Source organism: Carassius carassius, chromosome 37, assembly GCF_963082965.1.
Source record: "Carassius carassius chromosome 37, fCarCar2.1, whole genome shotgun sequence".
In the NCBI taxonomy this organism is placed as follows: domain Eukaryota; kingdom Metazoa; phylum Chordata; class Actinopteri; order Cypriniformes; family Cyprinidae; genus Carassius; species Carassius carassius.
The window spans coordinates 22100190-22116849 of record NC_081791.1 but is presented as its reverse complement, the minus strand read 5'-3'; the positions used below and the strand labels follow the sequence as shown (position 1 = coordinate 22116849).

The window sequence follows — 16660 nt, the reverse complement described above, 5'->3', positions numbered from 1 at the left end:
CTTCCTCTATTGTTACATTGTAACAAACCGGGGCAGAAGAGAGGCCCATAGGGTCCTCGGGCCGACAGATACTACACATCATTTTTGTTTTTTACTTTCCTTCGGGGTGGAAATATAACGTTGCGATTTGTCTAAACATAGCGCAGAACACAACCACCTATCAGGAGGGAAAAAAACCCCGAAGGCTCGGCTCTATTTGTTCTTTTTGAATGCAGGCATTTTAAAGGATCACCTAAAGATTTTATCTGCACTTATTGGATGCATCTGCACCGGGATTTGTAATTTTCAGTGAATAAGGTCCTTGTCTGCCTTCGTCTGCCCCGTTTGAATTTTTACAGAGCTTGACTGCAACGTTGAACGCTTGCACAGCCTTCTTGATACACAAAACCCCCATTTGTAGTCTATTTCAAGACTAATATCCATTGTTTACTATGCTTAAATATTCGAAAATCACTATATCTTCGTGAATAAACTGCTATTTCCTTATTGGTCTGGCCATTTCGATGGGCTGAAGTCGCTTTTGTCTGTCATGTTGTAACCTTGTGGAAGTCTGAAGCTGAAATAGGTTCAAAATCCCCAAAGAACAGAACCATCCAAATAAAGGAAGCACGAATTGAGCGACAGCTTCACCGGTTTAAAGTCTCTCTATTTCTGCCCAAGGTAAGCTTATGAGAAAGCTTTTGTTTCACTTCTGCCTGTCTTTCCCATACAGCCAAGCTTACGAAGAAAAACGAGTAAAAATGGGTTGATCATTGAACCGGTTGCAACACAGCATGCCATTTTCTGCTCTGTCATAAGACCCTCTGTCTGTGTTTTCCAGTAAAGAATATAAAACCATAGGACAGACCATATGTGATGTGTCATTCCAATCATATTGGGTCACATTGTGGCAAGCCTTTTTAACATTTAGGCATATTGCTTTAAACCTAACTAGTTTTTTAATTGTGTTTCCCTAGCACTCATTTTACTAGTACTGTTTCATTACACACTCTTTCTCTGCTATGAGCCATTAATCCATTATTGATAACAATTTTTGCAGTTGTGTTTTATTGATAAATGTGGTTTAGTGTTGACTAATTTACTCGTGACTAGTATTTAACTAGATTTGTTGCTTGTGCTTATTCAATGCGTACTTTATTAGTAGTATCTGCACCAGATTTTTTAGTACATATTTGTTAGACATGCTAGTTTGGGACACGTATACAAGAGAAATTGATTTCACCAATCACAATATATTTTTGGGTAATGGCTAGTCAAATTGCCTACTTTTAGTGAATTCGTAAGATACAACTAGTATTAATTAGAATACATACTACATCTCTAATGAATAGTATCCATTGCATGAAGTACCTAACAATTTGAATAGTTAGTTCTATAAATACCACAATACATTACAATACAATAAAATGAATGTTTACCAAAGACTGTTAAAATTCCATTAAAACACTAAAATATAGATATCTATAGAATTAACTGACATATTTACAATTTGTTTCTTCACTATAAATTTTTAAACAATTAAGTGTTATCAATATAAAATGATATACTAGTTAAAGGAATAATAGATTCCACGGCCCGATGTTTTATAATAGTCTTTATTGAATGCTGTACCTGTTTTATAAATGTATTTCTTGCTAAAAAAAAAAAAAAAAGATTTCTATTAACATGGACACTATAGTGTAAAGTGTGATGTCATACTGTAATTAATCTTCCACTTTTTGTATTGCTAGACCTCTTTAAATTCCCAGCTGCTGGTTGTGGATGGACGTGATGCATCTACAGAATGGGAATAATGTTTGCATTTTAAGAAATTGCAGCGTCACCTATGCAGAGTTTGTCGATGCTGGAAAAGAAAGACGTGATGTTTGAGTCATTTGTCTAGGATGGGCTATTTCAGTGCAGACCAGTCAAACAGGCTGATGCATAGTCAGTACTGTAAGGTGATTATTCACGCTTTCTGTCCACCTCAAATAGGCCACAGGATGTGTGAGGAGTTCTGAAAACATATTTCAGATTTCCATCTGCATCCCTGCTTTTAAATGACCTGTGCTGCATTAATAACCTATTCCTTCAGTTATTTGCATTATTTGCCAATGCTATTGGAGATGGATTTTGTTTTCTGATATTTTTATAAAGATGGAGCATCCCTGGATGTATGGCATATAAATATGGTGGTAATACAACTCATCTTCTTGCTGACATATTTGGGATATGCAAACATGCTCCTACCTCTCTGCATGATATTATTTTCTCACTTATTTAATGTGCACTGAGTTACATTTGCTGTTTGAGGCCCATATCTAGTCCTGCCAGTTATGCACAAAAATTAAAAAAAATTGAGTGCTTTTGAAAACCCTGTTACCACTTGCCAACCATCATAACTCACAAATAAAGGAGTAATTACCTCTTTACATCTAAAACAGTGATTTTTGCCAGAAAGTTGCATATCTGACTAGTTTTAAACTTGATGTATGATGTAGCATCTATATAGTAAGTCTCAATTTGCAAGATGAATGCTTTTAAAATGAAGATTGTCTAGTCATGATTATGCCATCTTGCTCAGTGTTTTATTAACATTTAGTTAGGTTTTATATACATTTATAAACATTTATTTATATATGTAATCTACCCAAAAATTTCGGGCTGGGATGAGATGTGTTTGTCAGTATTCTTTACAAATCTTTGCTGTGTAGGTTTGGTAACATTTTAAAGCTTTCTGTTTCACTGCATGGATATACTTGTATTGCTTTACCATATGCATATATGCACATATACACACACACACACACACACACACACACACACACACACACACACACACACACACACACTTTAGAACGTATGTTTTCAAGACACTTTGAGTGTACATGATGGTGTCCAATAGTAGTGACGTGCTCTGAGGATAAATTTTGGCACGCTTCACTGAATGCAAAGTAATTGGCAGATGTACTGCATTATTTGCTTGCAACTTCTTGTACATCATTTCTGTGCACTTTACTGCATCACCACGTAGCATTAATTATAAAAGGAACCCATGAAAGTGAGGTCGGTTTCACAGCAAGCAAAAATGGACTCGCTTCTTAGCACTTCTTGTTTCTATGGATACGGTTCATTCAAGAGCAGCACACTGTGTGTCAGGCACTGATGCGTAAAGCAGCGTATACTCAACCGGCATCTTTCTCATTTCATCATCCGTTTGTTTTTCGCAGGTGTTTTTGTAATGTTTCAAGGTCGTAACGCATTATTTGCTGGTGATAGGTGATAGTCATGAATGTGGCTTGACTTTGTCGCTACCCTGCCGGATTATTGAATGAATGATTATAAAAAATGAATCAATAAGACATTCATATACTCAAGCGGAGTCAGGCTAATGCTATTTTCTTAGCAATTATAATCAGAGTTCATAAAATTAATCCAGTTTTTATGGATTTCACAAATCTGTGGGATTAAATCCATTATGCCGTGAGTTTAATTGTCAGTCATAATTCATGTCATCTTTTGATCATGCCGACCTTTCCTCAAAGCCACCACTAAACTGTTCTTATTCAAGCCAGCAAAAAGCCACTGACTGTTTAAAAACAGTGTTTAATCATGAAGAAAATCAGAGCCGCTCAAAGCAGTTGTATTACACAGCTCCCTCGGGCTAAAGTGGTGGTCTGATCAAACGTACTGACTCGGCCTTGTGTGACCTGTCTGGTTTGACTGAACTGGTCTCGTCATTGGCTTGGGCTTGCAAAGGCTTGTTGTTTGTAAGGTTTTAATGGGGGATGAAAGGGACCCAAAATGTGGATACAGTTTTTCCATGGCTATTGCTTTAAACCAGTTACCATGGTGATGTTTGCAGGCTTCATGATTTTTAAGCAGGACTTTCATGCTCGATGAAGAAGGCAAATGTCAAGGATTAGGTAGCAAAATAAACGATATTGCATAATCTTCCAGATTTTTTGGTTGCATTTTTATGTTATATTTGGTCACTCTGACCTTTAGAATTAGGTATTTTAAGGACTGCAGCTGTTGTTCGTTGTCAGTAGATTTTGGAACAAGCTTTATGTGGAATGACAAAAGTACGTTTTTCATATCTATCCAGTATTTTTGGTTGTTTTAACTTTTATTTGAAAGTGTATTCAAAATTATTTAAGTAAAAATACAGTTCTAAGACGTATACATATCCTACTTGCCATGTACACTTTTTAGTCATTATTGTTCATGTTTCAATTTTTCCAGCAATAGTCTGTTGGATAAAGCTTTTACCTATATGTAATACCTCCAGACGCAGTGTTTCCATGGAGACAGTGTCATCTCGTGGCCTGAAGCGCAGATTCGAGGAGGTGGACAGCGGCTCGCCGTGTTCCACACCCAAAGATTCAGATGATGACATCTCTAGCAGTGACAGCGCTGATAGCTGCGACAGTCTCAATGCTCCCTCCAGCTCTCTCACACGTAAGAACACACCATAAATTTGTATTATAATTTCGTTATTATAACAACTACCATTCAAACAATTTCCCTGCACTTTTTGTTCCTAGCCCCTGAACCAATTCCACCTATAACATTTGCACTATTGCAGCAGTTGCAAATCACAACATTCCAGTGTTAAGTGCGACAGCTGTTGTTTTACAGATACAGGTGCTTCTCAATAAATTAGAATGTCGTGGAAAAGTAATTTTTTCAGTAATTCAACTCAAATTGTGAATTAAATAAATTCAGTGCACACAGATTGAAGTAGTTTTAGTCTTTAGTTCTTTTAATTGTGATGATTTGGGCTCACATTTAACAAAAAAACAATCTCAACAAATTAGAATATGGTGACATGCCAATCAGCTAATCAACTCAAAACAGCTACAAAGGTTTCCTGAGCCTTCAAAATGGTTTCTCAGTGCGGTTCACTAGGCTACACAATCATGGGGAAGACTGCCAAGAAATTTTGGAGCACTTCATGCTTCCTTCTGCTGACCAGCTTTTTGAAGATGCTGATTTCATTCATTCCAGCAGGATTTGGCACTTGCCCAGACTGCCAAAAGCACCAAAAGTTGGTTAAATGACCATGGTGTTGGTGTGCTTGACTGGTCAGCAAACTCACAAGGAAAATGAGAAACAAGAGACCACAAAATGCAGAAGAGCTGAAGGCCCCTGTCAAAGAAACCTGGGCTTTCATACCACCTCAGCAGTGCCACAAACTGATCACCTCCATGCCACGCCGAATTGAGGCAGTAATTAAAGCAAAAGAGGCCCCTACCGAGTATTGTGTACAGTCGTGGCCAAAAGTTTTAAGAATTACATAAATATTAGTTTTCAAAAAGTTTGCTGCTAAACTGCTTTTAGATCTTTGTTTCAGTTGTTTCTGTGATGTACTGAAATATAATTACAAGCACTTCATACGTTTCGAAGGCTTTTATCTACAAATTAAATGACATTTATGCAAAGAGTCAGTATTTGCAGTGTTGGCCCTTCTTTTTCAGGACCTCTGCAATTCGACTGGGCATGCTCTCAATCAACTTCTGGGCCAAATCCTGACTGATAGCAACCCATTCTTTCATAATCACTTCTTGGAGTTTGTCAGAATTAGTGGGTTTTTGTTTGTCCACCCGCCTCTTGAGGATTGACCACAAATTCTCAATGGGATTAAGATCTGGGGAGTTTCCAGGCCATGGTCCCAAAATTTCAACATTCTGGTCCCCGAGCCACTTAGTTATCACTTTTGCCTTATGGCACGGTGCTCCATCGTGCTGGAATATGCATTGTTCTTCAGCAAACTGTTTTTGGATTGTTGGAAGAAGTTCCTGTTGGAGGGTGTTTTGGTACCATTCTTTATTCATGGCTGTGTTTTTGGGCAGAATTGTGAGTGAGCCCACTCCCTTGGATGAGAAGCAACCCCACACATGAATGGTGTCAGGATGCTTTACTGTTGGCATGACACAGGACTGATGGTAGCGCTCACCTTTTCTTCTCCGGACAAGCCTTTTTCCAGTTGCCCCAAACAATCGGAAAGGGGCTTCATCGGAGAATATGACTTTTCCCCAGTCCTCAGCAGTCCATTCACAATACTTTCTGCAGAAGATCAATCTGTCCCTGATGTTTTTTTTGGAGAGAAGTGGCTTCTTTGCTGCCCTTCTTGACACCAGGCCATCTTCCAAAACTCTTCGCCTCACTGTGCATGCAGATGTGCTCACACCTGCCTGCTGCCATTCCTGAGCAAGCTCTGCACTGGTGGCACTCCGATCCCGCAGCTGAACCCTCTTTAGGAGACGATCCTGGCGCTTGCTGGACTTTCTTGGATGCCCTGAAGCCTTCTTTACAAGAATTGAACCTCTTTCCTTGAAGTTCTTGATGATCCTATAAATTGTTGATTTAGGTGCAATCTTAGTAGCCACAATATCCTTGCCTGTGAAGCCATTTTTATGCAATGCAATGATGGCTGCACGCGTTTCTTTGCAGGTCACCATGGTTAACAATGGAAGAACAATGATTTCAAGCATCACCCTCCTTTTAACATGTTAAGTCTGCCATTCTAACCCAATCAGCCTGACATAATGATCTCCAGCCTTGTGCTCGTCAACATTCTCACCTGAGTTAACAAGACGATTACTAAAATGATCTCAGCAGGTCCTTTAATGACAGCAATGAAATGCAGTGGAAAGGTTTTTTTGGGATTAGGTCAAGTTATTTTTCATGGCAAAGAAGGACTATGCAATTCATCTGATCACTCTTCATAACATTCTGGAGTATATGCAAATTGCTATTATAAAAACTTAAGCAGCAACTTTTCCAATTTCCAATATTTATGTAATTCTCAAAACTTTTGGCCACGACTGTACATGTACAGTAAATGGACATACTTTCCAGAAGTCCAACAGTTCACAAAAATTGCTATTTTCTATCTTATGAAGAAAGTGCAAATGACACTATATTTTGGGGTGGTGTTAGCGCAGGGGACAAGACGCATGCCTGTGGCGTGAGAGACCCGGGTTCAAATCCACTGTGAAACGCCAGTGTGTCCCTGAGCAAGACACTTAACCCCTAGTTGCTCCAGAGGCGTGCGACCTCTGACATATATAGCAATTGTAAGTCGCTTTGGATAAAAGCGTCAGCTAAATGTAAAGTGCAAAAATGAAGTATTCTAATTTGTTGAGATAGTGAATTGTTGGGTTTTTATTAAATGTGAGCCAAAATCATCACAATTAAAAGAACCAAAGACTTAAACTACTTCAGTCTGTGTGCATTGAATTTATTTAATACACACGTTTCACAGTTTGGGTTGAATTACTGAAATAAACATTTTTCACGACGTTCAAATTTATGCCCTTTAGTATGTTGTGCAACCACGTTGGCAATTTACATTTGTTTGTAATAACCACAGCACCCTTATCCATAGATGTTTCTGGACCAACATTCTTGTTTGAGCAACATTGCTTTTAAACTATCAGATTTTAAGAGTGGGTTTAAGGTTAGGCTTAGTCTTATAGCTATTTAGATGTTTGTGATTATGAATGGGGGTCAGGGTAAGGTTAAGTTTACCTTTTTAAAAGAATGTTTTTCAAGGACCAACAAAGAATATTGTTTCAGGAACATGTCCTACTTGGGCATTGTGGCTAATGCAGCAAGACTTGAGATAAAAAAAACTCTTAAACACCAATTTGGGATAAAGTGAGACTTTTGAACACTTTTGTGTTTGAACCACAGAATTGTCATTTAAGGAGGCATAGGATGAGTGCTAATGCAATAGATCAAAACATTATTGTTTATGGTGCCTCTTTATCTTGTTTCTGTAGCCCCCTCCATTCTCAGAAGACACAAAGCATCTTTAGGTCGTAAGCAGGTACGCTTTGACGCGGTGACAGTCTATTACTTCTCCAGAAGGCAGGGCTTCACCAGTGTGCCCAGTCAGGGTGGCAGCTCCCTAGGCATGGCACGCCATCACTGTGCTATACGACATTACACCCTTGGCGAGTTTGCACGAGAACAAGAGAGCAGCCACAAGCATGTGCTGCGTCAACATCTACGGCAAGAAAAGCTCAACGCTCGCAAGTTGAAGGTCAGTTTTGTTGTTGGTCATTGTTCTGTTGTAGCTTCTGTTCTTCCTACAGGATTCTGCTTTTGTAGTAGAGTAGCCATTTTGTTTTGATTTTAAGACCTCTTTTACCTGACTTTTACCAGCTGACACGGAATGGAACTGTGGATTGTCCCGAAGCAGAGTTGCTTACCCTAGATGACATATCCGATGAGGATCTGGACGTTGAGAGTGTAGAAGTGGATGATTGCTTCTTCTTGCAGCCTCTTCCGACCAAGAGACGTCGGGCACTACTGAGGGCCTCAGGTATTGCCAGCATAGATGCCAGAGAAAAGGCTGAGCTGCGTGCCATACGTTTGTCCCGGGAGGAGTGTGGTTGTGACTGCCGCTTCTACTGCGACCCTCGGCACTGCGGCTGCTGCCAAGCTGGAATTAAGTGCCAGGTAGGGCACATGGTATTCTTAAAAGACTTAAGATGAGTCCAGTTGGCCCATGGGTGTCCCATCCTGCTCCTGAAGAGCCACCTTCCTGCAGTATTTAGCTCCAGCAGAACTGTCTATGAAGTTTCTAGTAATCCTAAGGACCAAGAGTTGTTGATTCAGTTGTGTTTAATTGTGACTGGGTCTAAACTATGATGGAAGGTGGTCCTCCAGAAGCAAGATCAGACACTCATGATTTGGCCTATTAGCCTATTCAAATAAAATACATGCTCTTTCTCTTTTATCTTGTTCCAAAGGTGGATCGGATGTCCTTCCCATGTGGCTGCACCCGTGATGGTTGTGGTAATACAGCTGGGCGCATTGAGTTCAACCCTCTTCGTGTGCGTACCCACTATCTTCACACGGTCATGAAACTTGACCTGGAAAAGAGAAACCTGTTGGGTGTAAGGTCTGGAGAGGTTTGTGGGGAAGAGACAGAATTAGTCTCTTCTTCATCTCTGTCTCTTTCTCCCTTGGACTCGGATGTGGAGGTGGAAAGCCAAAGCATTCAGGAGCTGCAAGAGGAGCAGTGCGATAGCCTGGAGCGTGAGAACGAAACAGCCGTGCTTCATCTACAAAGTGCAGAGGAGAGGGAAAGGAGACTGGAACAAGAGGAGCAGCAAGTTGAGGAGGCGCAGACCACTGACTCAACCCTTTGCCTCCTGCAGGGTGCCCTCACCAGCCAAGCTGGGATGGAGGGCATTGAAGGTGTTGAGGGAGTCCTTTTAGAAGGGCCTTTTCCTGAAGGTACCACCCTGCTGTGTATTACAGAGAACCATGCGGATGAACAAACCGAGCAGAGGCTGCTCAAAGACCCTGCTTCTGTCCTCTATTATCAGGTAGGTCATGTTGAGACAGCAGCCTTTGAAACACTTCCTGCACAAGTAGAGGAGGTGGTGAGTGAAGGTGGGGATCCAGATATGGAGAGCGATAGGCAAAAACAAGAAACCTGCGGGCAGGATTCGGCCAAGAGCTTGTCTGTTGAAGTACCTCCACCTCTCAAGGATGGGGGCGAAGAACATCTTTGTCCAGAACAGGCCTCAAATGAAGGGGAATGCCTCGAGACGTGCCTGGCTCTGGATGAAAAGGCAGTACAACTTCCTCCAGAAGTGTAGAGACCGTCCCCTCTGCAGATGTTTTGCACAAGTTAGTCATTAAATTCAAAGAGAGCCTACTCCACACAGTGCGATATGTTACAAGACTGCATAATGTTATTAAATGTTAAAGAAACAAGTTACCTTCATGGGTTTGTATCCAATCTAGCTGGAGATAAGCATGTACTGTGTTTGAAGTAGGTTGTCCGTGTTAAAATAAGTTATAAAAAAAAATAATAATAATAATAATACAAAAAAATAGAATAATTTATTTTAAAAAATGAAAAAAGAAACTCAAGAAAAGCAGAGGTCCTGATCTGACAAGTGTTTGTTTTTCCAGTATGGTATTGGTTTATTACTTGATACTAGTGGGGAAAAGTGGCCTTTATGTCGAGGAGCAAGCATTTTCAGGATTATCCAGGGCCTTTGTATGGCCTTTCCAGTTCGTAGAGTTTCCGATACGGCACCCCAACAACTAATTGGCACTGTCAGGAGGGTATATGCTAACGCTATGTTCATGTCTTGTCGGAATTATCACAATTATGAGATGACAACTATTAGCTGTTCATATACTCAGTATAGATGACAAAGCTTATAATGTCAAAATGTATCAACACAAAGCTTTGTTGTTAATTAAAAAAAATTATAATAATAATAAAATCACATTAACCTTGGAATGGATCTTTCATAAAATTAAGTTGTTCCAAACTTGGAATTACAAAAGTTTCCAAAGGCCTTAAATGGTTTTTAATACTCAGAATCCTGTAATTATGGTAATTCGTTCACGGCATGAATGCAACATTAGTCATATGCATATGGATAATGCTATCTCAGTGCTCACGCTAAGAGAAGGGGTTGCTAATTTCAGAAGAGGGTGTTGTTTGTAGCATCCTTCCTGTGAATAGACCCAACGATCCTGGAAATACTTGGTTTTCATGTACTGTACAAGTGTTTTGCTAAGAGCTAGCATGAAGATGAGTGAAAAAGCTGCTTGTTCTTTGTATGCACGTTGAAAACTTGATTCGTTTGAACATGCTGAGATGGGATCAGGAGGATGAATGTGCAAGCCATTTGCACCGCAGTTATTTACTGATTTATCGTAGTCTTGACCTGACACCTTTTGAAGCTGTAGCCTACCGTCCTAGTTTGTGGACGTTTATTTATTTACCACCGCTTTGTATTGTTGGAGCAAAGACAATGTGTGTGAGTATCGTCATCTACAATCATTTGTCTTTTTATTTTTTTGGGGGGGGGGTGTGTTTTAATTTTTCAGTAGTGATTGAGATCATACACATTTATTGCACATCAAAGCCTTTAAAGATTACAGAAGACATTTATGGGTGAATCTCATGAAAATACATCCAGGTCACATTTTTAAAGATTTTTTTATTTTATTTTATTTTACCACCATCAATGGCATGTTTTTAACATTTTGTGAGACTGAGGAGATTATATATTTTAAGTTTGACTTGCACATTGGCATTTTTAGTTTATCTCACTAGGCCACAGTTTTAACCAGTCCTGATATTTAAGCAACATTACAAGTCAACAATGGACCTAATTTTAGCATCCAAACCCTCATTTAAACCCTGTGAAGACCATCTTTCTTGCCTCTGTATCCTTACTGTTCTTCCCTGTTGCATTTTTTATAGTCCATCCCTCTCTCATCCCTCTTTGTTTTAGAATATGAATATGTTGAAGAAAATTTTACTTGGATTTGTTTTATTGTTATTTGTTTTATTTCACTTCTGTTTAAAGTCAAAGTAAAAATATAAATGGTTACATTAAAAAAATTGGGTCTTCAAATAGTTACGAGTTCTGTGATGTTGCTAAATTATTTAAACGTGAGGAACCCAAGAAATTTGTAATTTTGCAGTGTGTGTGTGTTTGCACGTGTGCCAGAAAGATTCATGCTGCTTTGTCAGATGAACCAATGTTTATGACTGCAGTATGGGTTCATTATATTTCAAAAGGTGCTTTTATTTTAGTTTTTACATATTCATATTAACACTATATGTAGAGTCAATGTAGAGAGAGAGAAAAAAGAAATGTTAAAAATCCACAGTGGTTGTACATGCAAATGTTGCTGTTATCTCTCTGCTTCAAGTTTACTCATCCTTACAACACCCTTTAGTCTTGAGTAAATGAGATGCTTAATTATGTGATTGCATTAGCTAAAATGCAGCATGTGAGGCTAATCATGAATTTGTTAGCATGGTTGCGCCCTCATATGACTTAGCATTGTAAAGCTCCAAGCATTAAGTTTGATTCAGACCTAAATCTGCAATAATTAAGTGTTTTGCAAATGACCAATCAAGAAGGATTTTGTTTTATACTGTTTTGTTTTATAAAATCTTGCTTTATTTTTTGCCTTATTGTATGTTAGCATGTCTCTTTGTCTAAGTTTACTGAATGATCTTGATGTATTGGCTGTGGGTTTGATGTCTTTTTGTGTGTGTGTGTGTGTGTGTGTGTGTGTGTGTGTGTGTAGAACACGTGGAGAAATAATGTGCCACCTCCACACATTCCTGCACTCAAACTAGTTTTGTCTGTAGCAGTGTCTGATCTAGAAACTGGCGTATCCTTAAAAACGCTGGTATGAGGGCCTGCTATTGTCCAAAACATGGAAGAGAATCAGTCTTGTTTGTTGATCATTATTTTTATGTATGAACATCCACCAGTCCAGTGGTCCTAAAACTACTTGCTTTAAATGAGGCCTGAATGTCTCACATGCTAATGTACCTAGCTGTAGCTGAAACGCTAAGTATCTTTTAGTCTGACATATTTTTGTTCATGTCGCCTACTTAAAGTACTCAGATTTGAGACCACTACAGTAACTGAAAAACAACTTACATTATGATTGTATTCGTTTATGTTTGTTTGTGTGTGTTAGAGGCGCTTTATTAATAAGGCTGAATGGAGTTGAATTCTACCTGTAAGAGTGACTTATGCTAACTGTTGCCTACAGAGGAAATAAAACATACAAAGTTTTATATGAAAATGTGAGTGAAGTAAAATCTAAAATGAATAAAACAAATGTGTCCATCTTAATGTGAGCTTGTTGAGTTGCATGAAATCAACGTTATATACAGTGTTGGGGAGTAACTAGTTACATGTAACGGCGTTACGTAATTTAATTACAAAATAAATGTAACAGTAATCAGTTACAGTTACTAAGAAAAAATGAGTAATTAAATTACAGTTACTTATGAAAATTGTAACGATTACAAAGAGGATTACATCTGAATATTTACACACATCCACATACAGCTTATTTCTTTCCCAAATTGCACTAAGACATATGGCCCATAATCTCCGAGACGCGGAAAACACATTCGTAGAATCCAGTCATAAGACTGAATATGAATCCTGCACGTTCTGCGTGTCTGTGGAAATCAGGCGCTGACTGGACATCGGGAGAACCGGGACTATTCCCGGTGGCCTGGCAGACGATTTGGCCTTCTACTTTAATATTGTTATTGTATAATTGCAGGCCGAATATACTAAAGCGATTATTTCCGAATCCGCCATTCGATAATTAAATCTCTAATAAATCATGAATCGGTTAGTCGTGACTGGCAATGGTTGGGCTCGCGCGCTCTCTGCGCCTCCGCCGAACGGTTTGGATCAGACTCCGAGTAATCAGTGCGAGAGAGAGAGACCGGAGTGAACTGTGTAAGCGCACAGCTGGAGCAGAGAAGCGACACTTCTGTTCAGGGTTTCAGGTGCAGGTCAGTTTCATCTGTAAATATGCTAATATAGTTTTGTCTTTGTTTACTTAGTCAAGCAGCAGCAGCACATTGCTCACACTCACTCAAAATACTGTATAAACGACGTCATTATTATCTATTGTAATGTTACAGTAGTAAGTTAGCAGACAAATCATCATGTTTTATCACAGGTTTAGGGGGAGCTAGTGGATACAAAAACAACCCTGAGGAAAATTAATGTAGCCTATGGTATATGGCACTAACCGTGGTTTAACTATGGAATTTGTAGTAAAAATAAATACAAGTGGTAATTAATTTGCCAAAAAAAAACAAAATTGCACTTACAAAACATGGTAAAAGTCAAATAAAAATCTTCAGTATTAAAGTCATGAGAGAGATGGATGGATAATGGAAGTGAAGGTGCAGTTCAGGAGAGAACTCTTAATTACGTTGCATGTCCCCCAACCTAAGGATTCAAATCTTTTTCATGTCAGGTCCATACACAAAATAGTGTTGTCCATGTTTCAGAATCGGTTGTGGGTGTATGAGTGTGAGATTTCCCAGCCTATTTTTTTCCCAGTCCGCCCCTCATGGAAATTAATCTCTAGAACAGTCACTTCATGAGCATTTTTTACTTATTTTGAGAAACTATCATCATATCATATACAAAGAGACAGCAGTGTTTCAGAAAGACACCAATGTATCCTTAAAAACGCTGGTATGAGGGCCTGCTATTGTCCAAAACATGGAAGAGAATCAGTCTTGTTTGTTGATCATTATGTTTATGTATGAACATCCACCAGTCCAGTGGTCCTAAAACTACTTGCTTTAAATGAGGCCTGAATGTCTCACATGCTAATGTACCTAGCTGTAGCTGAAACGCTAAGTATCTTTTAGTCTGACATATTTTTGTTCTTCATGTCGCCTACTTAAAGTACTCAGATTTGAGACCACTACAGTAACTGAAAAACAACTTACATTATGATTGTATTCGTTTATGTTTGTTTGTGTGTGTTAGAGGCGCTTTATTAATAAGGCTGAATGGAGTTGAATTCTACCTGTAAGAGTGACTTATGCTAACTGTTGCCTACAGAGGAAATAAAACATACAAAGTTTTATATGAAAATGTGAGTGAAGTAAAATCTAAAATGAATAAAACAAATGTGTCCATCTTAATGTGAGCTTGTTGAGTTGCATGAAATCAACGTTATATATTAACAGTATTCATGAAAGAATCAAAATTACCTTGCCGCTCAGGAACGATCTGTTTTCAAGTCAAACTCAACCGACTGTGAAAATCACAGGAAAAAAAGTTAAACTTTAAAATACAGATTGTCCAGTGTCGAAAGTATGAAATTGTTTATCGCTACTATTCGTGTTAACGTGGTAATATAAAATCTTGTAACCAAGTCGTCCGGCATTCAATTTATTTACAATATCACATGCTATTTTTAACACTTCTGAAGTAATTTAATTGAAATTATTTAGTAAAAATAATCATATTTTGATAGAAAATCGAATTAATCTTTTTAAGAAGACCACATTGGTGGAACTTGACACGTTATGAGAACAAACAGTTTGACAGAACGAGTCACGTGATAAATTAAACTTTGCATTTAGTGCAAAGCGTTCCGTTCCACTAGAGGGCGAAACTCTCCTATGAATGGAGCAGATCTAAGCAAATCCTGGCAAATGTTTAGTTCGCTGGCTTCCATCCAGGGAAAACCTGCCGTTAACCTCTCTTCATCATCAGCCATAATTTTTATGCTGCATGAGGGGATGAAATTTTCTGTCTTGTTCATTGTTTGCTATCTATCTATCTATCTATCTATCTATCTATCTATCTATCTATCTATCTATCTATCTATCTATCTATCTATCTATGTCAAATAATGAGGCCTACCAAGCCATCCCAAGATTCTCAACACGTCATTGTTTGCAGTCATCCTGTTTATTTACACCCCAGATGCTTACTGTAAAACCAGCAGAACCAGCCCATCTTTCAGCTCCGCTTTCTCACTTCCAGTCATTTGTCACTTTAATGTTCGCACAAGACTGTTTTTGGTTCAAGAATATGAGTAATGATGATAGCATCACTGACATGCTGTGAAACCATACAGGGCTTTCAATAAACACAGGCATGTCTCTAAAATTCCACAAAGATATTCAGAATGAAAAAGGAAGGGATGGCCTGAGGTAAGTTGCTGACATCCTGGTGAGGAATTGCTTCTATGGAAATACCAGGCTTATATCAACGTTCAGTTTGCTTTGTTGTGCATTTTTAATTTTAGCATAGGATGGAGGGGGCATTAAGCAAGTGTCCATTAATCATGCAAATTGAAGTTAAGTCTGCATTGTATCTGTTTGTTCATCTTTTCAACAACACTTCATGCCTTGCCTGGAGAACAATGACATTTTCCAGTATCCCCTGAATGGGAGGAAACAGCTTGGTGGGTACAGCGACCAAATGCCTATGTCTCGGGGGTGTCTGCATTCTCTTCCTGTATGCATTAGCAGCAGAAAACATTGCCACCCACAGCCTAAAATATTGCTGAAATGTTGTGTTGTCAGGACACTACTACATTTATCGTTTAGCAGAGCGTTGATTCGGACCAATGAGATTTCACTGTGGGCGTGGCTTCCAAGCGCAAAGCCATAGATATGAAGTAACAATGAATCAGTAACAAATCAATCAAACTATTATTCAAATGACCAGTGTTGGGGAAAGTTACATTTACAACAAACCATTAGAGTTACTCCCTAAATAAGTATCTAATTACATTACTTTTTATGGAAAGTAATGCGTTACATTATTTTTCTGTTACTTACGAGTTAATTTTTAAATATGAGCAGGGCTTGATTGTTTTTAATATGAGAAGTTCTATTTATAGCAAATGTAAAGCATTTTCACACCAAAAAGTGTAATGAATAAACCTCAGGCTGAAGGAAAAGTAAATGCACGTCTGTACTGTAGAACACAGGATTTTCACTCTTTAGCAATAAAAAACAACAACAAAACAATGAAGCACAATTGTTAGTTTATCTAATGTCATTTTTGCTTATTAGCATGGTTGAACTGGATCATCAAAGGTCCGCAGCAAAGACATTAGTTAATAAAATGTGATTAGATACATTTGTGTTATTTTTTTTTTTGGTAGTGGAATGAATTAATGCATATTCACAATTAGTCTAGAACTACATCATGTTCACACAGTGCACACAACGCCAAAAGTATTTCCGATTTCTCCCAATATGTGGACAGGAGACTTGACAGTCAATAAATGGGAAAACAAAGTAACTGGCATAACTTTTTGGAAAAAGTAACTCAGATATTTTCTTGTAAATTGAAAAGTAATGCGTTACTTTACT

The 16660-nt window shown here is 38.5% G+C and overlaps 1 protein-coding gene across 3 annotated transcripts; it reads left to right on the top strand.

The window, feature by feature from the left end:
- Positions 1-8: 8 nt before the first annotated feature.
- Positions 9-12632, top strand: csrnp2 (cysteine-serine-rich nuclear protein 2). 3 transcript variants are annotated; one of them, XM_059528193.1, is made up of 5 exons: positions 9-660; positions 4271-4440; positions 7770-8032; positions 8155-8451; positions 8745-12632. In XM_059528193.1, the coding sequence occupies exons 2-5, from the start codon at positions 4284-4286 to the stop codon at positions 9600-9602; spliced, it is 1575 nt and encodes a 524-aa protein (XP_059384176.1). In that variant the 5' UTR covers positions 9-660; positions 4271-4283; the 3' UTR covers positions 9603-12632. The 3 variants fall into 3 exon arrangements, with proteins under 3 accessions (XP_059384176.1, XP_059384177.1, XP_059384178.1); XM_059528194.1 differs by lacking the exon at positions 9-660 and adding an exon at positions 1580-1940; XM_059528195.1 differs by lacking the exon at positions 9-660 and having other exon boundaries at positions 4309-4440; positions 7855-8032.
- The last annotated feature ends 4028 nt before the right edge of the window (positions 12633-16660 follow it).